This window comes from Cuculus canorus, chromosome 7, assembly GCF_017976375.1.
Source record: "Cuculus canorus isolate bCucCan1 chromosome 7, bCucCan1.pri, whole genome shotgun sequence".
NCBI lineage: Eukaryota > Metazoa > Chordata > Aves > Cuculiformes > Cuculidae > Cuculus > Cuculus canorus.
The window spans coordinates 36,369,474-36,394,979 of NC_071407.1; the positions used below are offsets into that span (position 1 = coordinate 36,369,474).

General features: G+C 54.8%; 5 protein-coding genes across 6 annotated transcripts in view; 1 reads left to right on the top strand and 4 right to left on the bottom strand.

Annotated features, from left to right (window-relative positions):
• Positions 1–247: 247 nt before the first annotated feature.
• Positions 248–1,303, top strand: SPRN (shadow of prion protein). The gene is made up of 2 exons (XM_054071717.1): positions 248–457; positions 941–1,303. Exon 2 carries the CDS (start codon positions 950–952, stop codon positions 1,301–1,303), a length of 354 nt encoding a protein of 117 aa, XP_053927692.1. The 5' UTR covers positions 248–457; positions 941–949.
• A 135-nt stretch (positions 1,304–1,438) lies between these two features.
• Positions 1,439–4,637, bottom strand: MTG1 (mitochondrial ribosome associated GTPase 1). 2 transcript variants are annotated; one of them, XM_054071715.1, is made up of 11 exons: positions 4,490–4,637; positions 4,352–4,418; positions 4,082–4,184; positions 3,544–3,624; positions 3,214–3,270; positions 2,934–3,024; positions 2,765–2,826; positions 2,468–2,564; positions 2,190–2,271; positions 1,935–2,047; positions 1,447–1,826 (listed from the first exon to the last, which is right to left on the bottom strand). In XM_054071715.1, the coding sequence occupies exons 1-11, from the start codon at positions 4,635–4,637 to the stop codon at positions 1,729–1,731; spliced, it is 999 nt and encodes a 332-aa protein (XP_053927690.1). In that variant the 3' UTR covers positions 1,447–1,728. The 2 variants fall into 2 exon arrangements, with proteins under 2 accessions (XP_053927689.1, XP_053927690.1); XM_054071714.1 differs by lacking the exons at positions 4,352–4,418; positions 4,490–4,637 and having other exon boundaries at positions 1,439–1,826; positions 3,214–4,345.
• A 527-nt stretch (positions 4,638–5,164) lies between these two features.
• Positions 5,165–7,937, bottom strand: PAOX (polyamine oxidase). The gene is made up of 7 exons (XM_054071713.1): positions 7,768–7,937; positions 7,201–7,687; positions 6,923–7,122; positions 6,503–6,758; positions 6,175–6,287; positions 5,935–6,092; positions 5,165–5,310 (listed from the first exon to the last, which is right to left on the bottom strand). Exons 1-7 carry the CDS (start codon positions 7,913–7,915, stop codon positions 5,170–5,172), a joined length of 1,503 nt encoding a protein of 500 aa, XP_053927688.1. The 5' UTR covers positions 7,916–7,937; the 3' UTR covers positions 5,165–5,169.
• Positions 7,938–8,950: 1,013 nt separating this feature from the next.
• Positions 8,951–18,332, bottom strand: LOC104060050 (lysosomal acid lipase/cholesteryl ester hydrolase). Its single transcript, XM_009561787.2, has 8 exons — positions 17,406–18,332; positions 16,636–16,834; positions 15,609–15,718; positions 14,789–14,934; positions 14,014–14,160; positions 12,940–13,011; positions 11,870–11,935; positions 8,951–11,760 (listed from the first exon to the last, which is right to left on the bottom strand). Exons 1-8 carry the CDS (start codon positions 17,590–17,592, stop codon positions 11,527–11,529), a joined length of 1,161 nt encoding a protein of 386 aa, XP_009560082.2. The 5' UTR covers positions 17,593–18,332; the 3' UTR covers positions 8,951–11,526.
• Positions 18,333–23,015: 4,683 nt separating this feature from the next.
• LOC104060049 (lipase member M) overlaps positions 23,016–25,506 on the bottom strand; it is an 11,667-nt gene continuing 9,176 nt past the window's right edge. The window contains exon 10 of the mRNA XM_009561786.2: positions 23,016–25,456. Within this exon, the coding sequence (XP_009560081.2) occupies positions 25,223–25,456 (234 nt within the window). The 3' untranslated portion in view covers positions 23,016–25,222. The remainder of the gene's footprint in view (positions 25,457–25,506) is intronic.

Below are 25,506 nucleotides of genomic sequence, written 5' to 3' on the forward strand. Positions count from 1 at the left end.
TGCTCCGTTCCCATTGGCCGAAAGGCACAGCCCCGCCCCGCCCCTTGACCAGGCGCGCCTCGCCCCGCCCACTGGGAAAAGGGGCCGCCCATTGGTGGAAGAGACCACGCCCCCGCCTTTCCATTGGCAGAAGATGCAAGGCCCCGCCCACCGAGTGGGTGGCCCGCTCACTGACTGAGGTGGCCCCGCCCCACGACCCGCTTTTTCCCCATTGGCCGAGAGGCCTCGCACCGCCCCGTGGCCGAGATTCCCGCGCCTCGCCCCATCCCCGCTGCTGGACCGGCGCCGCCGCCCGAGGCCCCGGGCCACGCGTGGGGCTGCTCGGAGGCGCCGCGGGGCGCTGGCTCCTCCCGCCGCCGCCGCCGCCCCGCTGCCCTCGCGCGGGGGGAGCCCGGGGACGGGAGCGCGGCGGCGCCGAGAGGCGGAGCGGAGCGAGAGAGCGGCGGCCCCGCGCCCGGTGAGAGCGCGGGCGGGGGCGGTGGCCCGGGGCGTGCACCGTGCGGGGGGAGCACGGGCGTGTCAGCATCGTGGGCACGGGTGTGCAAGTGTAGTGTGCTCCATCTACAAGCACCGTGTGCATGTGTGTGTAAGTGCTGTCTGCACGCGTGTGCAAGCGCCGTGTGCACGTCTGTGCAAGGACTACGTGCATGCATCTACAAGCACTGTGTGCTCGCGTGTGCAAGCGCCGTGTGCACGTCTGTGCAAGGACTACGTGCACGCATCTAGAGGCACCGTGTGCTCGCGCGCTTGCACACGCGTTTGCAAGCACTATGGGCACCCGTGTGCCGGCGCCGTGTGCTCGGCCGCGCCGGCACTGCATGCATGCATGTGCAAGCACTGTGCGCTCCCGTGTGCCAGCCTGGCATGCACGCGTGTGCCAGCCCCGTGTGCGCCCGGGGCCGGCGGCGGCGGCGCTGAGCGGGGCTTCTCCCCCGAGCAGGTCTGCGCGATGCGGCGGCGGCTGGCGGCGGGCTGGGCGCTGGTGCTGCTGGCGGCCGCGCTCTGCGAGCCCGTGGCCGGCAAGGGCGGGCGCGGCGGGGCGCGGGGCGCGGCGCGGGGAGCCGCCCGCGGGCGGGCCAAGGCGACCCGGTACGGCTCGGCGCTGCGGGTGGCGGCGGGGGCGGCGGCGGCGGGGGCCGCCCTGCGCCGGGCCGGGTTCCACGGGCGGCCCGAGCCGGGCGAAAGCGTGGAGCGCCGCGACGGCAACTGGACGGGCGGCGCCTGGACCTCCGCCGCGGCGGCCACCGAGCCGGGATGGGCCGTGCCCTGGCTCTGGCCGCTCGCCGCCACCCTGCGCCGCTGACGGGCCCGGCGCGACGCCTCCCCGGCTCCCCCCGCCGTCCCCCGGGCGCCCCCCCGCCCGCCCCGTTCCCGCCCCCACCCCCGGGTCTGCGGCGGCCGGAGGACGAGGCGGCGGCAATAAAGCTGGGCCGAAAGCAGATGTGGCTGATGCGGCGCTTGCGGACGGGGACCCCGGGACGAACACCGCCCCCGTCCTGCCGAGCGTTTATTTCACCGAGGAGAGAGGGGCACGACCACGGTGACGGAATCGGCTCTCCAGGTGCTCTGGCCTAGCTGTGACTCGGGCCTTGCTCCGCACGGTGGCACAGCCATCCTGGCACAGCCTTGTCCCTGCCACCGGAATCTCGGCCCCTCACAGCAGCCCGGGGGCTGAAACGGGCAGCTGCCCTGGCAGAGGCTCCCTCCGCTGGCACAGGTGGAAGGGCATCAGTCCAGCGTCACCCTACCCAGACGTCCCGCCCGGAAATCCCGCAGGAACTCGTAGGCAGCAGCCGGGTAGCTGAGCATCGTCACGTTGACGTTCCCTGGAGACAGGAGCGGTGGATGTGGAAAGAGGCATCAGTAGAACCTAGAATCACCCCAAAAGCCTGGCCCCTGTGCCCCAGGCCACCGAGAGCCCCCTGAGTGCTCACCTGTGCCGGTCAGCACCTTCACCTTCTGTGTCCTGCCCTGGGCGAGGGCCACGTGTCTCAGCAGGACCTTGATGTCATCGCAGGCCTCAGCCAGCCCGTAGCGCTGCACGTACCTGCCCAGGGACCAGGGAGGTGGCTCAGACCCTGTGGGCATCACTTCCACCCAAGCTCCCCGGGGACAGCCTCTCCACTGCCCACGTGGGACTCCAGGCAGCGGATGCAGCCCAGGGACCTGACTGGTTCCCCCCAGCTCACCCGAACTGCTGCCGCTTGTTCAGGGCGTACAGGAGATAGTCGGCCATGATGTCCTCCCCCACCAGGTGGTCACGGATGGCTCCTGGAAAAGAGGGTCAAGCCCCAGCTGCTCCCAGCCTGATCTGAGCTCTGACCTTCCCCTCTACCGTCCACACGCTGCCTATACAGCAGCATGTGCCGGCGTGGGGGGCCAGGAGCAGCAGATCCTGCCCTGGCCTCAGGTTCCAGGGCTTAAACCCATGTTTTGGGAGCGCCCCCAGCCAGCACTGCCACCTCACCACACAGCGCCAGCTTCATGCCCGTCTCCACATCCCCCAGCCTCGGCGGCAGCACGCCTGGCGTGTCCACCAGGTACATGAGGGGCTTCTCACACACCTGGGGTGGGGCGAGACAGGGCTGTTAGGACCACAGACTCTGACACAGTGTTGAAATCTTTGTTAAGGTCTCCCTAGAAAAGGGAGCCAAGCAACCCTTTGCGATCTGCTCTGCGTGCCTCAGGAGGTTCTCAAGAGCTCCTGAGAGAGGATGCAGGGAGGTCAGCAGCCACCCAGCCGGCTGCACCATGGGGACGGTACCTGGATTCTGGTCAGAACCGCCTTGGTGATGCCTGGCTCACCACCTACTGCAGTGGCCTTTCCTTCCAAGAAAGGAGAGACAAAGTCACCAAAACGAGCAACTCTCTGCCCCGCTGCCTGCTCTGTGGCTGCTCCAGCAGCTCCTCCCCAAGCCACGACGGAGGAATACCTTTTTTGAGGTGCAGCCTCCGCAGCGAGTTGATGAGCGAGGACTTGCCCACGTTGGGCACACCAATCACCATGATACTGTATGCAGCATTCTGGAAGCGAGGAGGACACGGTCAGGGAGCAGCTGGTTATGAGGCGCCCATACAAAGAGCAACAGAAGCTGTGACAGCCACACAGCCTGGCCTTCGCTGGCGCTTCCGGCACGTGTGCGGGCAGCTTGGGGCTGTAGAGGGCCACCTGACACCCTGCGCACACACCATCAGCCTCGCTCCACATCTCACCTCAGCCCTGTGGTAGCGTGGGCTTTTATCCACCAGCTCAGCAACCAAGGGAATAATCTGCAGAGAAACACAAAGGGTTTTCACAGCAGCGCCGTGCCTGGCTGGCAACAGCTGCTTGCTTGGAGGGTGCTGGGCCAGGAGGAAGCACCAAACTGGGCCAAGCAGAGGACAGGTCGCCTTGAGCAGGCTGGAAGTGAAGACGGCTCTGGAGCAGCCCCTGTCGCCTCCCCACAGTGGGGCACCGAGGCCTCTCCATGGGGCTGGGAGAGCCCTGTGGCCTCCAGCTGCTGGCAGTGACCAGACAGGCTGGGCACAGTGACAGCCCATTACCTTTTTGACACTGCTATCTCGCTGGCAGTCTGTGAAGACAACATGTAGGCATCCCTGCTGCTTCAGGTGCTCCAAGACTGCCTGAAGGGGAAAATGATGAAGAGAAGAGCAATGAAGCTGGTGAAGGGGCTGGAGGAACTGGGATTGCATGGAGAAGAGGAGGCTGAGGGGAGGCCTTATCACCATCTACGCTGCCTGAAATGAGGTTGTAGAGAGGTGGGTGTTGGTCTTTTCTCCCAAGTGATAGGATGAGAGAAAATAGCCTCAAGTTGCACCAGGGGAAGTTTAGGTTGGACGTCAGGAAAAATTTCTTAACAGAAAGGGTTCTCAAGCACTGGCAGAGGCTGTCCAGGCAGGTGGTTGAGTCCCCATTCCTGGAGGTGTTTAAAAGGCAGATAGATGAGGTGCATGGGGACATGATTGAGGTGCTAGTGGACAGGTATGGTTGGAGCTGATGATCTTTTACAACCTAGTGATTCTATAACAGGCAGAAGTGACGCACAGGCGTGCAGGCAGCCAGCTCTGCCGCAGTGCTCACCGACTGCCGTCGGGGATCAGCCAGGTCCATCTTGTTCAGCACCAGGACGTGGGGGCGGATGCCCAGCGCCTCCTGCAGCATGGGGTTCCGGCCCGACAGCGGGATGTGAGCAGCGCTAAGGAAAACGGCAACGTGCCGGGGCGGCACCGGGGGGGACGTAGGCGTTTACGGGGGCCTGCGGAACCGGGAGAAGAGAAGGCCCGGAGGGAGAGGAGGTGGGGACAGGGGGATCCCCGCCGCCTCGGGGAATGAAATGCGGCACTAGAGGATATGCGAGCGTCGTGCACCTCGACGAGGCAGTCGGCGCGCCGCAGGGAGTCCCGCATCTGCCGCAGCCCTGCAAGGGCGCGGGGTGAGCGGCGCGGCGAGGCTGGCGCGGGCTGCCGGCCCCCCCGCGCCCACCCTCACCTTTTGCCATGTGCCCCGGGAACCAAGAGGCCACCGCGCGGCCGCCGAAATCGAAGCGTTCCCGGAGCCCGAGCGGCCCGGGCCCGGGCCCCGCCGCGGCCCGCAACACCGCCGCCCAGCCGCGCATGGCGGCGCCTACTGATTGCATCACGCGGGGGGGCGTGTTTCCGTGCGTCTCGCGCGGGGGGCGGAGCTTCCTCCCGCCCCGCGCGCGGATCGGCGCCTGTTGCTTACGTCACCGGCAGCGCCCGTTCCGGGGGTCGCGGTGCCCCCTCAGCCGCTCGCGCAGCGCCATGGCGGAGTTGCGGGGGTCGCCGCCCGTCGGGGGTCCGGCGGGGGCTCCTGGCGGTGCCGAGTCCCGCGGGGGCCCCGCGACGTCTTCAGGCCCACAGCCCGGGCCGCAGACGCCCGCAGCCCCTCAGCCTCCGCCCGCTGCCCCGCAGCTGCCGCCCCCGGGCCCAGCGCAGCCTTCGCCGCCCCCGGGCCCAGCGCAGGACCCGCTGGACGACAGCCGCTTCCTGATCGCCAGCACCAACTGGTACTGAGGGCGCCGCCCCGAGCCGAGAGCTGCGTCCTTGTGCCCCTGCAGACAGAGAGAGAGGCGCCTCCGCCGGGGAGGATTCTCAATAAAGGAGGCTGAGCAGCACCCACACGCGAGGCACGGGTTTTATTTTCCTGCTTCAGAGGCAAGGAGCGGGGCCGGGTGTCCCGAAGAGCTCGTTGAGGCGCTCAGCTTCTCGCCAGCCCGACTCTAGGGCCCCGTGGGTGGTGGAGTAGAAGGTGCGGTGGGTGGCCTCGCCAGCAAAGAGGAGCTGCAGAGGCTGCATGAAGGTGAGAGGTGAGTGTGGGGCACCTGCTGCCTGCCCCAACCCAGCGGGGACACCAGCTTTGGGCTAAACTGGTCTCCTCCCCCTGCTCTTGGGTTCCCTGCAGATCATGGAATCAGAATGGTTTTAGTTGGAAGGGACCTTAAAGCCCATTCAGTTCCAACCCCCCTGCCATGGGCAGGGACACCTCCCACCAGATCAGGCTGCCCAAGGCCCATCCAACCTGGCCTAGAACCCCTCCAGGGATGGGGCAGCCACAGCTTCCCTGGGCAACCTGGGCCAGGGCCTTCCCACCCTCATTGTGAAGAAGATGCATGACCCCTTCAGCAGCCATGTAGAGAGTGAGGAGCAGGCACCTTCCCATCCTTAGAGTCCCACCCTGTGCCTGTGAAGTGTTGGAAGGATCTCTGTGTCCCTAAGTTTTATAGAAATGGTTCCTCCCACCCCCGTGGAACTCATCAAGAAGAGCCACAGGGGGATCAGTTGGTGACTCCCAAAGAGAGCCACCTCTCTGTGCTTCTCAAGCCCTGAGGTGCCCATTCCCATCCCTGTCTGCCTGTTCCCATGCCCTGTGGGTCCTGCTTCCTTCCTGCATCCCCCCAGGCCTAAAACAGTTACCCTGGAGTCCTTGGGGTCCTGCGGCAGGGGCTGAGCCAGTGTGTCGATGTCCGCCCCCGAGCTGCCGACAGCCACGTAGGTGTAGGAGCCCCATGTGTAGGGTGCGCTGTGCCACTTGGACCTGAGTACACTCCGGGGAGCAGGCAGATGCAGGTTGCCTGCAAGCATGGATTTTGGGTGGGATCCAGACATGCCGTGCATGTTTCCCTGGAGGAACTGGGGTGACAAGGGTGGCTTTACCTGTCAGTGTGCGGAGCATGTCTGTCATGGTGTTGAGAACCTCCATGTCGCTCAGAGTCTCCATGTACTCCGACTCCTTCCCCGCAATGAAGCCACAGAGGACGTGCCCATGCCTGGGGAGGAAAGATGCCAAGAGCTCCCTGCCACCCCCTCCCCCCTGCACGTGGTGCCTTCCTTGCCCTGGGAGCACCACTGTGTCACAGGCCACCAGCAACCCAGAGAAGGTCTTGAAGTTCCAGGCATGACCAAGATTCTCCTTCACGTTGCCTGGAAGATGCTGACCACCCCCAGCGCGCGATGCCCCTTCGCTGACACTGCCATCACATACTGCTCTGGAGGTTGTAGGACCACAAATCCGATGAGCTTCTTGAACCAGTTGGCCTCCAGGTTGGTGCTGGGCTCCTCAAGAGGTGACTCGTCCTCCCACACCACTTTGAGGAACTGCTGCTGGGGTTCCCAGAAGGGCTGCTCAAACTCCAGAAAGATCTTGTTGTTGGTGCCAAAACCTAGGCGGCGAATGGCCTCTGCTTTCTGCTCTGGCAGGGGAGGCTGGAAGAAGTCTTTGTGGTGTTTCTTGAGGAAACCTGCAGGCAGAAGGTGGGGCAGCTCTGTTTGCGGGGCTCCTATACAGGTCTGAGATGCTTTTCCCTCCCCAGGTTTGGGTGAGTCCCTGCCCTCTGTGTGTCCATCTCCATGCCAACCAGCTGGAGGGGACAGGCAGGGCAAGGAAAGGTGTTGGTGTCCTCACCCAGAGGGACGGTGATGATGACGTGGTCAGCAAGGAAGATGTCTCCATCCTCGCACTCCACCTGGATGGGGAAATCCCTGGCTTCATCCCCTTCCTCATGGAAGGACCCTTGCCACCGGATCGTCCTCACTGCCTTGTTGAGCAGGACGGTGTCATCGGGCAGATCCGAGAGCATGCGGTCGAGTAAGCTGCTGTAGCCGCTGCGGGAGAAGGTGCCACTGGGGACGAGGCGCCCCCGAAGTGCTCTTCCGCGCCCCCTTCCAGAGCCCCACGCTTACCCCGGGAAGGTGCAGTCCAGCCCGGGCAGGGACACGTACTCCCCGAAGGGCTCCAGGGCCACCAGGTCCATGCTGTGGCTGCCGCTGATGCAGCACTCCAGCTTGAGGCAGGCGGCGAGGATGGCGAGCTGCAGCTGCCGGGCGGCCCCGCTGCCGCCCGGGGCCGGGAGCCGCCGCGCGATCTCCGCCCGCAGGAACTGCCCCACGCTGGGCGCCGGCAGCTCCGCGGCGCCCCCGAAGGTGCAGGCGGCGGCCAGGAGGTCGTCGAAGAGGCGGCGGGCCTCGCTTACGGCCCCCGGGCTCAGCACCCGCCCCGAGCCGTAGGTGACGGCGGGCGGCGGGGGGTGGCCCCGCGTCTCGGCGCGCTGGTTCTCCTCCTCGGCGGCCCCGGGGCCCAGCAGCCCGTACCCGGCGGCCAGGCGGAAAACGGGGTTCGCCGGCGAGGGCCCGTGGATCCAGTGCGCGCCCATCTCCGCCAGCCCCGACGCTGCGGGAGGGACGGAGGGCCGTGGGTCATCCCGTGGCGGGCGCCCCGCGGAGACCCCACTCGGCCCCACCGCCCCGTACCGAAGGGGCGGGTGCAGACGCGGCCTCCGACGCGGGGCGTCGCCTCCAGCACCCGCAGCGAGCCGTGACCGCGGAGCCGCTGCGCCGCCGCCAGCCCCGCCAGCCCAGCGCCCACCGCCACCACCCGCCGCCCGCCGCCGGCCTCCATGGCGCCCGAGGCCGCCCGGGCCCTGCGCCAGGCCACGCCCCCCGCGGGCCCCACCCACCCACCACCTCCTGCTCGACGGCCACGCCCCATCAGGCCCCGCCCCCCGCTCGGCCCCGCCCCTGCACGGTGGCCCTGCCCTTACGCCCCTCCCCCAGGCCCCGCCCCTCCCCCAGTTCCGTCCACTCAGACCACCCCCGCCCTGTGCTAAACCACGCCCCCGCCTCGATCGTCCCCCACGTCTGCGCCCCCGCCCATCCACCCCAGGCCCCGCCCCCGCGCTCGCCCCGCCCATGACCACGCCCCCTCCAGAAAAGGCCCCGCCCCCGCGCTCGCCCCGCCCCCCGTGCCCGGTGAGGGTCCCGCAGCCCCCGCGGGGCGCGGCCGTGCAGGGCGGAGCCCGAGCGCCCCTCGAAGGGGAGCGATCTCTTGTCGGGGACTGCGCGAACAGGCGGGACCCTCGTCTGGGCTGCGACCCCCTCGCGGCAGCCTGAGCGCTGGGCGCCCCGTCCCTGCAGCCGCCGTGGACGCGACGGGGTCGTAGAGTCATAGCGACATAGAATCACCAGGCTGGAAAAGACCTCTTGGGTCATCGAGTCCAACCATTCCATCTGCCACTACACCGTGTCTCTGTGCGCCTCGTCTGCCCGTCCTTTAAACCCCTCCAGGGATGGGGCTCCACCCTCTTCCTGCACAGCTGTTCCAGGGCCCGATGACCCTTTCTGTGGAAAATGTTTTCCTGATGTCCAGTCTGACCCTCCCCTGGCAGAGCTTGAGGCCATTCCCCTTGTCCTGTCCTCAGTCACTTGGGAGAAGAGCCCAGCTCCCTCCTCTCCACAACCTCCTTTCAGGTAGTTGTAGAGAGCAATACGGTCTCCCCTCAGCCTCCTCTTCTCAAGGCTAAACAACCCCAGCTCTCTCAGCCGCTCCTCCTAACACTTTTTCTCCAGCCTCTTCCGCAGTGTTGTTGACCACCTCTGGACACACTCCAGGAGCTAAATGTCTTTCTTGCAGCGAGAGCCCCCCGTTCCCTGGCCTCAGCGCCCCAGGGCTACCCTGCTGCACGGAGCCCCCGCCCCAAGAGGGGCAAACCTGGCACTGAGGGGTGCGCAAGGAGAACCATCGACGAGAGTGTGTTCAGGGACGCATCCCTCAGGTTGTCCCAGCTGAGTGACTGAGAGGGTGAAGGAAGAAATTGTTTGTAACAAGTTGCTAACCTATTATGTATTTGAGTATTATGTATAGATTTTGGGATTAAAATGTAGGGTTAGCTTGAATAGTGGAATCATAGAATAGTTGGGGTTGGAAGGGACCTTGAAGATCATCCAGTTCCAACCTCCCACTGGCTCAGGTACCCAAGGCCCATCCAACCTGGCCTTGAACACCTCCAGGGATGGGGCAGCCACACCTTTCCTGGGAAACCTGTGCCAGGGCCTCACCACCCTCATTGTGAAGAAATTCTTCCTAATGTCCAGTCTAAATCTGCCCCTCTCCAGTTTGTACCTGTTCCCCCTCATCCTGTCACCACAAGCCTTTGTGAACAGCCCCTCTCCAGCTTTCCCCCTTCAGGTACTCGAAGGTCTCTGTAAGATCTCCTCTGACAGAATCATAGAATAGTTTGGGTTGGAAGGGACCTTAAAGATCATCCAGTTCCAACCCCCCACTTTTAAATAGTAACTTTTATCTGGACTGTGCCTGGATGCTTGTGCTTAACTAAGGACTTTTAGCAAGGCTGCGGTTATAAAGAATGGGAAAGAATGTGACTGTATCTAATTAAGCCCGATAACAGGGACTAGCGCAATGATAACAGGAGAAATAACCAGCTAGGACCAGATGCAACTTTGAAGAGGAGCCCAAGAAGTCCAAGAGCATGTGCAATGAAGAGAGCTGGAAAGTTCAGCTGTGAGAAGGATCTAAAGCCTTCATCCACAGACGCCTGAAGAAGACCCCCAGAGGGCAGGGCGTGTGCACCAAGGGGAGGAAGCTCATGTAAATAAATTCTGGGAACTGATTTTAATAGATACAACTGTTCTAGGAAAAGTGGTGGGTATGTGTGCTTTGACTGTTTATCGCCTTGGTGAACAGCACTGGACGTGACACACGTTATATGGAGCGATCCCCTGCATGCCCGGCATCGCATTGAAGAATACCTTACCTAATAATCAAATTGGCATTGATTACTGAGTCTGGCTTTTCATGGCATCAGTCCCCTCATCCCCTTGGCACAGCCTGAGATGCGGCTCCACCACTGCCGTCCCTGGGGATGCCCTTCCCACACAGTGCCCCAAGCCCGTGAGAGAGGACTGTCGCACCACGACGGAGACAGAGTAGGACTCAGAACTGCACTTAATCAGTTAGTTTATTACCTATAATGTTACAATTCTAAGTCAAGGGTGTAAGCTTAAGCCCAGACCAATATTAATTTCTATAAGGGTTTGTGAGGGACTGTACAACCTGTTCGAGGTTCAGTGACAAAATCTTCCAGTGTGTCCCTTTTGGAATGGCTGCAATCTCTCTTATTTTTGGTTTCTCCTGCAGATCTGGCCATTTTATTTACCCCGAGTGGTTGAGAAGTCTCACCACGTTCTTCACTTCAACATGCGTCCATAGACCAACTGAATGGGTGGGAATCTAAGTGGGAAGCCCCACGTGCTGCATCATGCTGCATCTCTTGCACCATTGTCACACCCCAACATGGACAGAGTAGGACTCAGAACTGCGCTGACTAAACTAACTGCAGTTAGCTTATTGCCTATAACGTTAACATTCTAAGTCAAGGGTATAAGTTTAAGCCCAGACCAATATTAATTTCCTATAAGGATTTGTGAGGGACTGTACCACCTGTCTGGGTTCAGTGATGAAGTCTTTTTAGATGTTCCCATGAAGTTGCTGCAGGTGAAGTTTTTGCAGGCGCTCTGGTATTCATAGGGATCGGATCCGTGATGTTATGTTGACACTGGTAGGGGTCTCAGACCAGCTGAGAGGGAGCTCTGATTATGATGCGCTCCTCTCATCCTCTTAGAGTCCATTCTGGAATGAGAATGTCTGGGGTATCGTTCGGCCCAGCTAAAAACTCCAGGGTGATACATCAAGCCATGTCTTAACAAACAAAACCCACCGTTTTCACATCCCTAAATCATCCAAGTACAACACATATTGATTTGTATTCACAAATCTTATTACTATTTCTGCTTTGAGGATCACCTCTGATGCTTTGTTCTGTGGCCATGGTGTAACCCTTCATACTTGCGTTGATACGCAGGAGGGGGTGGCCAGGGGCCAGTTCGGTCCCCCCGATAGGCAAAGAGTGGCTGAGACATAATGGCCAGCTTGCTCTCCCCCACACACCCTTGCTGCACACATGGGCTTTGATGTGGCCGCTGGTGTGGAGTGGCCACCAGACCTTCATCTCACTCCCCTCTGCCCTGCAAATCAGCAAAGCAATAGCTCTCTTCAGCAGTTTCAAGGAGAGTCAGGGACAAACCCTGGTGATCCAGGGATGCAGGAGAAGAACCATCACCATGAGTGTGTCTGGCCAGCAGGAGGAGGGGGACAGCAGGACACGTCCCTCAGGTTGTCCCAGCTGAGTGAGAGGGGCCAGGCCATCCGCGTCTCTACTGGAACCTGTCCATCAGGTCCAGGATGCTGCTGTAGAGGTTCTTGGGAGCATCCAAACCCCAGATGAAGTCCCAGTGGCTATATGTGGGGATGTGGCCATAGGAGACAAGATGAGGGATGCGGGGCAGCAGCCGGCGGACATCCCTCCAGTCAGCCACAATGTCCGCGCCCCCTGACCACACCGCGGTGGCCACAGGCATCTTCTCCACCTGGTAGAAAGGCGGCTTCTCCTGGAGGGACAGAGTGGGCTCTGAGGAACGACTGTTGTGGTCAACTCGTGCAATCCAACCCATCCCCACACCCCTTAGGAGAGCCCCTCTGGCATTTCCAGCCTCCTACCTGGTGGTACACAGCTGGGTTTTTTCTACCATAGTCAAAGGCTTTGAATTCCTCTGATTTCAGCACCTGGGAGGAGAGGATACACCTGTGGTGAGAAGCTGGTGAGCACCACTGCATGCATTTCCTGGCCTCCTCAAGGGGCCACATCACAAGAGGGTGCTGACACAGGAGGTGGCATCCCTGCAAATCTAGACTTTCCACCTTTTTTAACAGGGTGATGCTTTCAATTCCAGCTCCATGCCTGTCCCTAGCTATGGGTCAACAAACCATGGTGTTGCTTGTGCCTCCTTGGCTGCCCCACTGCAGGACTCGTGCCCTCGAACGTCTCATTACAAGCTGTGTGTGCAGCACGCTGCTGGAGGACTTCACATTGTCATGTTTTCCTCCAACAACCTGATGATCCTTGCCTTCTCATCGCATTTTGGGCTCAGATTACAGAGACATCAGTGAGCCCAGTTATTATAGAGTTGCTTCTGTTCCAGGGATGAAAGCTCAGAATCCTGCACAATAGTTTCATTGATTATAAAGATCTTTTTTTTGCCTTCTCTGTTACCTATAACTTGGCTCTGCAAGGGGGCACCAGGGTGGGTGTCTTCTATCTGTTTCCAGCAGGGCCAATGCTGCGGCTACAGCAGATCGCTCAGACTGGCAGAGTCTGTCCCTGGCATCCCCAGGACTGCTTTGGGCAGGGGGACATGCCGTTGGATCCCCTTTTGCCTCCTCGTCTCAGCTCGCCCAGCCTCTCTCGTATGCCCTGGCCCCCACTGGCCATCACCATGGTGTTTCCATGCTCACTCTGCTTTGGGGATCCCTGGGGGCCCCAAACTGGTCTGGTCCCAGCCTCCCCATCCCTTCCCTTGTCCTGCCTGGCACACACCCCAATGTCCCCTGTTCCCCAGAGGGACCAGGGCAGCTCATCCTCCATCCAGTCCTTCTGTACACCCACTTTCTTGCTTTTTCTTTCTCATGAGCTGCTGATGTCCAAGATCCCCCCTCTCACATGTGCCCTGGACACACCAGACTCTTGGTCAAGGGACCATCCCAGAGGTGAAGCATTTCATGGAACCTACCTGGGCCCAGTGTAACACAGTTTTGACAGATGTCCCATCTGGATAGTGAGATGTGTACACGTCCAGCCGTGTCTGCAAAGAATCGTGTTCAGTTATCATTGCTTTCCAATGAATTGGAGCAAGGAGAGCAGTTGCCGTATTACGTGTTTCCTGAAGCACCCACAGCTGACTCACACTGCCCAGAGGGCTCAGAGTCAGCAATATAATTTTCGTTAAAAATCAATTGCTCTGAGACAGCTCTGGGAGGAGATCACAGAATCACAGAATCACAAGGTTGGAAAGGACCCATTGGATCATCGAGTCCAACCATTCCTAACACTCCCTAAACCATGTCCCTCAGCACTTCATCCACCCATTCCTTAAACACCTCCAGGGAAGGCGACTCGACCCCCTCCCTGGGCAGCTGTTCCGGTACCCAATGACTCTTACTGTGAAGAATTTTTTTCTGATATCCAACCTGAACCTCCCCTGACGGAGCTTCAGGCCATTCCCCCTTGTCCTGTCCTCTGTCACTTGGGAGAAGAGCCCAGCTCCCTCCTCTCCACAACCTCCTTTCAGGTAGTTGTAGAGAGTAATAAGGTCTCCCCTCAGCCTCCTCTTCTCCAGGCTAAACAACCCCAGCTCTCTCAGCCGAGATGGCACTGAAGGATGAGGTGTCCTGGGGATACCTCAGTTGGGCGCACAGGGACTGTGCTCAAGGCCTTAGTGCCTGCCTGTGATCATCGAGATGCTCTTCAGCAGACCCGATGTAGGGAAGGTTGGAGCAGGGACTGCATCCCAGGGCTGTGGTGGGAGGTACAGCTGCTCTTGGTGACAGGCAGAGATGCTGTCAAGTGCCACCTGGCCACTGACACCCACCCAGCAGAGCCTGGGGACTTTTTCTATCTTGAGGAGGAGAAGCAGCGAGAGAGGGATCTGGCACAGTGTCTGCTTGCCCATGAACCCAGGGGTGAGTGGCCCTATCAGCCTGAGCAGTGGTTGGGTTGGACAATGTCAGTGGGTGCTGCTGGTGGCTCCCAAGCCACCCACCCTGGGGCTCTGGCTCCCTCACCCCACGCGGGGCGGCGCACCCACCACGTTGAGGTTCTTTTCATTGTTGCCGCCCAGCAGGGAGAAAAGTCTGCCACAGGGTTTGTACATCAGTGGGTATCTGCACAGCCTGGGGAGGTACTTCGACAGCTTCCTTATCCGCAGCGTGGCGTCCGTTTTGCCAAGGAAAAGCTGCAGAAACAAAGGACAAGGCTCATTTCTTGCATTTCCCTTCCTGCAGCCTAGCTCCCGGCCTGCCTCCCCTGACCTGCTGCTGGCCACTGTCCCCGTTAGCTGTCCCACCGGCTGGGTGGTGAGGGGACATGCAGCACAGGGTGCTCACAGAAGTCAAACCCACTCCTTTTGCTCTCCCACCATACTGAGGTGTGCACAGCTCATTGCAGGAGGGGATCTGGTTGAATGCATGCCAGGGATATTGATATTTGGGGCTCTCCTTCCCCGCTCCCCCTCCCCGCCCCCCCAGCTCCTCCAAGCATTGGGTTAGTTTTTCACTGCCGTTAAAAATTAAAATCATCACAATGAAGCTGCTCATCTCTGGGTGGTCTTCCTGGGAATTCAATAAATGCCCTCACAGAAAGACCTGTTTCAACACCCGAAGGTTCGGCGGGTGGAGGGTGACTCAACATCCACATGGCAAAGTGGCCATGCAGGAGCACACATGCACCCGAAATCGTACCTGTGCTTAAAGCCAGCAGGAATTAATTGCTTTCTGGCACAGCACATAGCCCTTGGGACTGCGACTGGCATGTCTTCTAGCACTGGTGTCTTCAGGGTAAGAGAAAATGGGGGCACGACCTACCTGAATCACCTGGGGCTGCCCGTGCAGAAAGAGGGCGATTTTCACAAGAGGACTTTTGGCATACTTGAATGTCACGGCTGGAGCCAGCGCGAAAAACATTTTCACTCTCTGAGCCAGTTCTGGCATGGATGAAAATGCAATCAATGCTGAGAAAACAGAAAAAACAACCTGTGACTTGGCTGGTCTTTCTGCAGGTGCTTAATCCAAGGATTCGCTTGCATCCGCTGCCCATTAGCTTCAATTAGAAATCTGGGATCACTTATCACCTTTCTGCTTAATGCTAGTGCTAGAGATGTCCAAAAGGAGTCAACACTGTTATTCGTGTGGTTAGAAGTGAGCGATGAGGCACTTTGCTGACTACCACTGATGGGAAGTCCTGCTCCATTCACCAGGAGAAGGGAACAGTACGGTCATCTTCTATCAACCACTGCTAAAGCGTATCCTCATCACAGAGGTTATCTCAGACCTCTGGTGGCCCAACTACTGAAAAGAAGCAGCCAGCCATGCAAAAGGCTTTTGGTTTTGGAGTGGACACTGCAATTCAGTTTTCTAGGTTGAATTATAGTTGCTCCAGCTGCAGCGAGGAGCTTACTGAGGTCACCAGCAGCTTTCTTACTACCCTAGGAACATGCTGGTCCTCCAAGAGGCCTTGTGTGGAAAGCACGGCTTCTGTGGGACTTGTCACTGCAGGACATCATCTACATAATGTGCCTTTTTGGCAGCTCACTGAGATGGACCTCTCTGCTTTCTGCTTATGAACAGTAAAATGAACATTGTCAAGGGGGTCCAGGCAATGTGATGTGCAACCCTTCTAACGCACCAATTGAGCAGCCCTGGGAGTGGCCGACGTAATAGATCTGCTGCTGCCCCGTCTTCTCTAGAACGAAGTCAATCATGGCTGGGAGGTCGTACATTGCCATTTCATGAAAGCTGCAACACAAGAGGAGTGCGTTGGTTATAAGGTATTGCCAGAGGAGCAAAATTACCCGTGAATTTTGGCTGCCTTGTGTTGCTCCTACGCTGAAGGGCTTAGCATCTGGGGTTGATTTTACAGGAGAGAAGTCCTGTGAGGTAGGAGAGCCCTGTCATGGGTGAAACCGCACAGCGTATGAATACATCCCTCCTGCCATGGCCTCATTCTTCTCTGAAAAGTCTTATTCCTCCCATAACCATGGTTAGCTGCAAAGCAACTGTGCAGAGCTTGGCCAGCTGGGCTTTCAAGTGCAATAGACAGCAGCTCTGCAGGTCCAGAGCTTGCTCTCATCAGGACCACAGCACCAGCTCTTCTCCTAGAGATGCTCCTTCCCTGAAGGAAATGGAATGCCAGTTCCTGCCCCCGTGCCTTTTAGCGTGACACTGTGAAATACAGACCTGCTTTATTGCCTTTTTTGTACTGAAAGCATGTTTATGAGCTTGGGAAATCCAGGCCTGGCCTGAAGATGAGCTCTGGAGAGGCAGCAGCAACTTAAAATGCCATTCTTGGGGTCAAGGTTTCTGTGGACGGTGTCTAGAAGGGGAGTTGGCAGTGGTGCGTGTGGACACCTTGCTGTGGGGGACTTGGCTGGGGAGGTCCCTGTGGAGGTCTCAAGACAGTGCTGATGTCACCACAGGATGGGGGTCCCTGCTCTTGGCAGGGCTGGGCAGCTGCAGCAAGGTGTTGGCACCGTCAGCAGGAAGGTCTGCGCAGGTACCTCTGTTCTCCCCGGGCACATCACTGGGAGGTCTGGAGGAGGCTGTACCCAGGGATTAGATGCTCTGACTTGTCTGCTTGCGTGCTCTCACCTCTGCCTAGATCTTAGTGACAGGCAGAGAAGTTTGTCATGCGTTTGTAATCCACTCCAGCCCACCTGAAATTCCAGAATTTGACCTGGTTATCTGTAAGGTACTGGTGTCTCCGGGACCAGCTTGTCCCTCGGTTGTTGCCCACCCAGACGTCATAGCCAGCGTCTGCTAGTATGAAGCCAAGGCTGTTGTTAGCGAGATTTTCCACCCAGTTACTGCCTTCTGCCAATAACCCATGTTGGAGAAACACAACTGGCTTCGCCCCTGGATATGAAAGAAATAACACATGTCATTGAACCAAAATTTCTCTTCTGACTCACCCCAAATTCAGACCAACAAACCCCTTTTCTTGCACTGCCAGAGAACATACAATGCACATTTTAATGACGTCTCCTGGTAAAGAAATCCTTGCCGTGGCTGTCTTGCGGTGGTTGCCCTGGTTGTTTCAGGCTGGAGGGCTGTGGATGTCCCTCCTAAGACTTTCAGAGCCCAGGTGCTCATCCCCACAAGCTCAGCTCTGTGGCTGCTGATGACAACCGTGTGAAAGCTCAGGTATAGAGACTGATCCTTGAGATCATTCAAACCCCAAAGTCACAAATATAAGGGGAAAAAAAATAAATGACAAGCTCGCTTAAAAAATTAAATGTCTGCACTCTTTTAGCCTTAAAACCAAGTCGCTGCTTGATATGAAGGGTGGTTGCTCTGTTGCATGCACGCTTTTCTATGCTGGTTGCTAAAGGCGAGGCTGTAAATTGGAGAATTACCATGGATTCAGTATTTTTGCTCTGACAGTAAGTACTCCCCTGGTCTGGCAAACTGTGAAATAAAGCCTTACCTACGTTCCCAGGATTTTCTATCCCATGAGGAATTCTGTTCAGGCTGAGATAGTAGCCGTCATGAGTCAGGACTTCATACTCCTCGCTGGGGTACCCTGCGTGTCTGATGATTTCACTCTGCAGAAAGAAAAACCCAGGTCGAAAGCTTTCCGTAGCTGAGGTTCTCATTTTACTCAAAGAGCGCATCCCTCACCAGCTCAGATGCCTTTGCAAAGCCAAAACACTGCAACAGCTGTGTTTTTCTGCTCTCTCCAGACATCTGAGGACTTTTCTGAGAAAGGATGCTCTGTCCCCCTCAGTGAGATGCCTGAGGAAAGAGGAGAGGCCCTCGAGCCAGAGGGGAGCTGGGTGGCAGCAGGCTCTCCCACAGCATTCGGCAGCACATGCCTTTGAAATGTTTCCAAAAGCAAAGACTGAAACCAAAATGATTTACTGACAGCTGACACGAGCGGCAGGACATGTCATGTCATGCTCTGAGCCAATGCACAGAGCAGATAAGACGGTGGGGCGTATCAAACGTGCCAAGGGAGGCTGACTATATTTATGCTGAAAACTCCACAGACTGGGAAGTCTCAGTCTGCTGTAATCCAGCTGTGACCCTACCTACACATCTCTGTGCACACATTTTGTCACAAGTTTGACAGAAGAGGTTCATTTCAGCAATTTTATTGCCGGCATCTTGGATCCACCTAAACCCACCTTCAGAGAATTTCAGGGCTTGCCTGAACACGACCCTTAACAACCTGCTGCGGCTGAAGAGGAGGAGTCGTACGGAACCTTCTGCCTTCCAGGAAGATGGCTGATCAAATCCAGGCTGGGATTTCTCCCTTCTCTACATGATCTGCTGATAATTGCGCTTAATACTGCTGGGAGGAAGCGACCTCCTTCAGGAAGCAGGGTTTGTTAATGGTGATGTGGAGGCAACATCATATCATACTGCTCAACAACGCCAGCGCACACGGTGACCTGAGCCCTCTCCACATACATACTCTCCATCCCTCTCTCCCCAAGATAAATACCTGCAAACTTTCAAACAGAGCAGAAAGCCAAACTTCTGACTTACAATGTTCATGGTAGTCTCGAGATTTTTAACCATTTTCCGCTGGGTGACATCTGCTGAGTTCACAAGTGCTTGCATCAAAACCAGGCTTGCAATGAACAGCCACATCTCGTGTCTCTGTAAAATTTAGTATTGTTCGTTATCGTTATCGTTATTGTTATCGTTATCGTTATCGTTATCGTTATTGTTATTGTTATTGTTAAAAACACATTTCTGCTTGGTTACGATGGGGTAAGTTCTTTCTCTATTTGAATACCATATGTCAAGGTTTGGGTCAAGGAAGTGGAGAGGATTCCCAGTTCCAGCTGGGAATTTAAAGCCCACAAAAGGCTCTGTACAGACGGGATCTGGTACCAGGCAAGACCCATTTTTTCACTTTTAGTAGTAAAAGGAAGAGAAACAGCTTTGTAATGCAAGAACTAAAGCTATAGAAAATGTCATGGGACAAATTGTCAAACAGAAGAAATCAATCTGAATTAAGAGCTTAGACTACACAAGGAACACGTCTACTTTGGCTGGGCTATGGCTATGTCTATGCTGTTTCTTTATTACTCAACTTACGCAGCCAGAAGCTACTATTAACACAAGGATCCTATAAACTGAAACTAGCAGAGCCCTATAAAAAGACTGTTTATGAAATAAGCATAGTCTGAAAACAACGGAAACTTTTTGATCACCTTAGAGGCTCCTGTCCTGAGCATAGATCTATTCTTAATTTACACAGTTAAAATTACATATGATTTCTAATTCTTAGCAAGAATCTTAAAAGTCAGATCTTAACTTCAGCCATTAGCATGAGTTGTGGATCTCACTAGTGATCTGGTTACTCTTTCCCTCCCTTCCTCCTCCCAATGGCTCTCCCACACAGCGAGACATAACAGCTCTCGGAAATACTCCCAGTAACCCTCTCGACGGTATTACCCAGAAGCAAGTAACCAAGAAAAAAAGCAGTCGATGCTTTTTCACCTTCAATGCAAATCTGAATTATGCAGAGGAAGATACATTACCAAGCTGAGCCCTCTGCCGTATCCGATCAGGCTGGTGGTGTGAGTGATGGTGGCTCTACCAACACCGGTGTTAAAAGGAGCGCATTGTGTCAGAGCCCTACTACATTAGCACCACGCTGGACCGCGTCACATGTCCTCCAATTAAGCGTTGTGCGTGCCGGTCATATCTTTGATAACTTCCTCTGCTTGGCCATGTGATCATGATATTCGTGCTTGCAAATGTTTGTTTCCAAAAGCAGCCAGAGTGGTACAGCGAGGAATTTAAGCTATGGAGTTGCGCCTTAAGCTTGTGATACCCACAGTAAAAAAATGTCTAAAGGTTTTCTTTATAAAGGGTAATTTCTTATCTCCCAGGAGCCCTTGGGAGTGCACCTTAGAAGAGTTCCTGGGGCAAAGAAAAGACTTGGGCTCCATCAGCTTCACAATGCCTTGGGAGCGTAACGGCCTCTCCATAGACCCACCAAGGACAGGTCAGGCTTCAGTGGCTGCTTCGGTGGGTCACGCTTGGTGATTACACCACTCATCAGAACTGACAGTAGCCCAGACAACCTTCACGTAGCCCTTACACCCAAGCAGTATTGTATCTTAGCTGGAAACATGCAAAACCTCTGCAACATTTTCTGGAAAATTACCAGGCTTAGGATCTTGCCGATGGATGGTAGGACAGAGGAGGGCTTGTGCTGGGCCTCCGTTTGGCTGAAGCAACAGGTATTGCACAGAGTAAAGGTATTCATTCTCCACCTCCACCTTCACAACCTACGCCTTTCTGTAGCTGCTTGGTAGCCACCTAAAAGACCGAGCTTTTGGTTGGCTACCACATGCTCTGCTTGAGTATGCGTTTCCTGCTCATGCGTTAGATTAACTTCTAATGTTCATACCAGCCATAGCCTACAAGCGGTACTCAAGCGGTGAAACACAGCCCAGAACACGCGTGTGTTACTCCATCCACCAGACTGTAATGTTCTATCAGTGCCACAGCCACCGGCACATGGAGATAGTGCGTGTGGACATTCATCTTCCTGTCAGTGGGTGTGGCCAGAGACTTCACTGTGTCATTACCTTACTTCTGTCCCTGTGTCAACTTTGAGCCTTTGAAAATGTCTTCCTGCTGCTCTGAGCACAAACATTCCACTACGTGAGATGGACATGACAGGTTGTGTAGAGGGCAATTTCAGCGTACGTCCCAAGCGGAGTTGAAAAAACGCCTTATGGGTGCACAAACTCCTACCCAGCTTGTGTTTTTCTACTTTACCATCAGGTTTACTTCAGCAGCTTCAAGACACCTCATCTTTTACTGGTATGATCAGCTACTCCATCAACTGTCAAGTCTGCTGCCTTCTACCTCTACTGGGTAGCAGTTACCTAGCGGAGGTACTGAGTACTAGTACTAGGTACTAATAGAGATTGGAAAGGGAGCAAATGCTTCTTCAGCATCCTCAGGCCATGGGACGAGGCTATCAGTGCTGAGGCTACTGTGCAATTTGGCACCAGTACGTATCATAACTGTGGAAGGAGAGAATTTTCCGACAAAGAGCAGGTAGCTTTTTACTGAGAAACTCTTGTGTAGCATAGTCAAAGGGAGAAATGACGACCTCTCCACTACTTGAAGTTAGGAGACCAGAGTTGTGCGTTTTGACACACAGGTTTAAGGTGGGAAGAGCAATGTCATCACAATGCTGCCGTGATTGTGTGCTTAACAGAATTGTATTGTAAAGGACAACATACATGGTAGGGTGCACAACCAAATATTAGATAGACTGTCACGGACATCTTAAAATGAAGCTTTATAACCCAAATCACATGATGTTTTTACAGTATTGTTGTGGGAACTAATAAAAGAAAACACAAGGCTGATTAGAAGCAGAAAGGTATTCTATTTAACTTTCTGACTGAGTAGACAGTACCATTCAGCACTCTCACACACATTCTCAGAGGGGCCAAAATGTGTGAATTGAAGAGACTTGGCTGAGGTCACCTGCATGTGACGTGGAAGGCAAGGATTGCCGGCTACTGAGTCCTCCATATGCCTGATGGGTTCTGCTTGAGGCCTGAAGAACAACTCTTTCTTGGCCTCTAACACAAAAATTACAACGACATCATATTTTGCCTCTGCCTCTTGTTAACTTTGCTCTTCATAAACATTAGGCAACTTATTACGTGCTTTTCATTTTCTTGTTTGAGTTATCACAGGACTATAACCCATGTTGCTGTTGAGATAACAGGAAGAGAAACAGCCCATGAAATGTGCTATGTCCCCACCGCTGTCCTGCTAACAGGTGCAGGTCTTTGCTGATGAGTCACCTTCTCTGTGGTGCGTCATGGCATGAGCAATACATTCCTCCGTGCTTACCAGTTTGATTGGTGTTAATCATGTCCTCGGCTATCAAATCATACCATTACTCCAGCTCCTGCTCTGGTGTTTCTCCCGGTGCTTTCACGCATGTACAAGCTGCCCCAAACTGCGTGCCAACGACACCGATTGTTACCTTCTCTCTGTTGTCTCTCGCCAAGCACAAGGGTAAACCAGTCACAAGCAGGGAGATGCTTAACTCTCACCTGGTCTTGGCATTCTGAACAGTGAAAGAGAATATAATTCTGATTTTAGCAATATCAGAACATCAGCTCCTATGTATTCCCTTCCAGATAAGCATCATTCCCTTGCAGTAACCTTGGAGAGCTTTGCTCAGGTAAAGAACCCGATGAAGAAAGCAGTGCTTGTCTGGTTGTACCTTGCCTGGTTGAACTGGTTGACATTACTCGATGAAACTCTACCCTAGATTAACCCCGGCACAAATCAGTTTCTAAGTAACGATCCGGGCCAGTTCATTGCTTAAAACAGACACAAAAGCAATCCTGTGATTACCTACAAAAGTGCAACTTCACTTCAAGCATGTGCCCGTGCATAATCCTTATGTGGGAAGGATGCTGTAGCAGATGTGCTCACCACCTCTCCAGTGTGGACAGCCTGGACAGGACCATGTGCTCCACAGTTTGCGTGTATGTTGCCTTGTTTTGCGTTTAATGTGACAGAAAATTACAGGTCGGCAAACTTGGTGCAACTGCTGTATTTAGAAAGAGTTGTGACCCTTTAAGCCCTTCTGGCGCTGCGCGTTGTACGCAAGCAGATCAAGAATAGATTTGCATGAGCACATGTAGAAGAAAATTAAGTGTCTGAATGATGAACATCCTCCACATGTGTGGGTGTATGGCTGAGATTGGTTTGCTCATGCACGGTGGATAAGAAGGGAGCACTGCTGGGACAGGAATACATTCACTGGGTGGAGGTCTTGTGCTGTGTTGTGAAGTCTGAGGGCAAGAAATTGGGCTGATCTGAACCTCAACATCATATGCCGATGTCCGAGCCTGACCTTGAACCTGTGCCATCACCGTGGACCTGTGCCATCACCATGGACCTGTGCCATCACCATGGACCTGCGCCATCACCATGGACCTGCCTGAGGACTCTTGAATTGCCTGACAGGCTTGAGAAACACAAGGACTTCAGTCCTGGCAGAATCAACATGGCTCACCACGTAGCTCAATCTATTTATTAATCAAGGCAATCACAGATGACAGAACATCACAATATTTATGCTAAAAGAACCTCGATTATTCACTGTTCTGTTCGCTTCCAAAATGAACTTCTTCAACAGCTGTTAATCCTTTGGAGCAGAGCACTTCCAGAACCTGACTGAGAGAGAACTTCACCCAAACACTCCATGATGGGCGACTGCCAGTGACTGAAGACAGTGCAATACAAACGCTGCATCAGATAATTACAGAAGTGGCAGAAACATTATAACCCGATCCGGAAGAGACTAAACCTTCCAGTTCTTAAATACTTTCAGAAGTAAAAAGTTAGTGCTTTTGAACTAAATACAGAGAAGTTCTTGAAAGTTTTCTGGAAGTCTCTTGAGGAAACGCCTTGCCAAGCTTTGGGTGTTTATTTGCAAAGACAGAAAAGCTGTTTTGCATTTGCGTTGATATCCATGGCATGAACACAGTGCAGTCCCGTAAGTGTACTGCTCCGGGGCAGAGCTCTGTCGTAAATAACTATCACGTGGAAAAAGATGTCATTACAAATATACAAAGAAGTCATTACAAATATACTAAGTGAGGTAGCTAATCACCATTGTTCCAGATAGATCATATCTAACCTATAACCTAATTCGTACACCCTGAGGTCACCTCACCCTATCCTGTTTTCTTCTGTGGTCAGTTCTAGCTGTAAAAGTGGGTAGTGAAACACCTTTACAGCCGTCACCTTTGGTGATAACTCAGAATCTACTGCAGTTGTCCTACAAGGATGTGCATCAACAGCCCTGTCTCACCATCTCCAGACACTTGGATGGAAATGTGCCCCCAAGATCCACAGTGTTCGCCTCCGGAGAGCAGCTGTGCTGGACTTGATGCCCCTCGATCTGCCCTCTGTCAGCCCTTTCTTCCCCACGGGGCGTGCGGTGGAGGATGCTAGTTGCATCGTGAGGGATGGGTAGACTGAAAACCAGTGTTAGAAACCACTGAAAGTTATCCCTGAGCAGAGGAAGCATTGGACAAGTAGCTCTCCCTTGCCTGCACGTGGCAAGACATCTCTGCTGAGCCCTTCCCATCCTCCTCTGGAGGCTTAAGGCAGCACAACCACACAGTGGACCCTATCCTACTTTATTATTATTATTGTTATTATTATTACTACTACTACTGCTATTTGTACATCTTTGTGGAAAGAGGGCCCTATCCTTTGCCCTTAGCTTGCTGCTAAGCATTTTTAAGAATATAATCGCACAAACAGGCAAATTCACAGTTCCTCCAATAACCAATCTATTTTTAACAAGTATAATCCAGAAGCTGGAAAGAGAGTTAGACTCATTACTGGCTTCCATCAGACTTTTCTTCCCTCTCCTACACAGGAAAACCAAAAATATTTCCTCAGAGTTGGCAAAAGGTGGACTTTCCAGCTGGGTTTGTGCTTTAGGAACATTGCTTACAATGGTGCAAAATGGTGTTTTCTGGTAGAGTTTATTGATGATTCTTTCGTGAAGGAGCAAGATTGGTGTTGCCTGAGCCAGCATGAAGTTGAGAAAGATGTTCTCTATGTTTGCTAAATGGACAATTCTCATACCCTCCTTCCCCCAAAAAACCCAACAAACAAAAACCTACAAGCTCTATTTGCTGCCTCCAGGCACAAAGTTTCTAGCCCCTTCAGAATGGAAAGCAATGAATGTCAGGGTGTTTGGATTCTTGCCATGGAAGAGTCACTAGAAGGTGGATAAACCTACCTCAGCAGGATTCATTGCCCTACCCACCACGTGGTCCCATCTGAGCACACCTACTCTCATGGAACATCAGTGTTCAGGAGGGAGCTGAGCTGCTCTCCAGGTGTTTGCAGCTGAGAACACAAGCGTAGGGAGACCAGAGCCTTCAACCATGACCAGAGTCCAAATTCCACTGATATTTCTTGTTGCTGGAAACACACGTGAGTGAGGCACTGGGAGACTCAGGGTCCAAGGGCCATGCCCGATTTCTGCTCGGATCTCAACCTATTTAATCTAAATCCTATGTGCTTTCCTGATCATTGGATTAGTTTGTTTTCCTCACTTGCCAGAGTAACATCAGTCCAATCGAAGTGCAGCATTTTAATGAGCCTTTCCTTTGCCTTTTTGTTTTTCCCATTTTTTTTTTCCTATTTTTTCAATAAAAAAAGCCCCAGATGTCAAATGAGAAGCCAACAATTTCTGCCGCTGGTCTGACTCTAGGTGCTCCTCTCCAACAGTTCAAGAATTTCTTTGTACACTTGTTCATACGCTTGCACACTCCAAATGAAATCGAAGTGGGTAAACTCAGGAATGTATTTTTTGTACGTCACGTTGGTGATACGAGGCAGTACGAGGTTTACGTCTTCAAGGGATGAAAGCCAGTCCCTGCCACCGTACCATGCAGCTAAGGGGGCTTTCATATTTTCCACCTTATAGACGGGAGGTGTTGTCTGGAAGACAAATAGTGTGGCTTGAGAAAGAAAAGCCTAGAAGGTCAAAA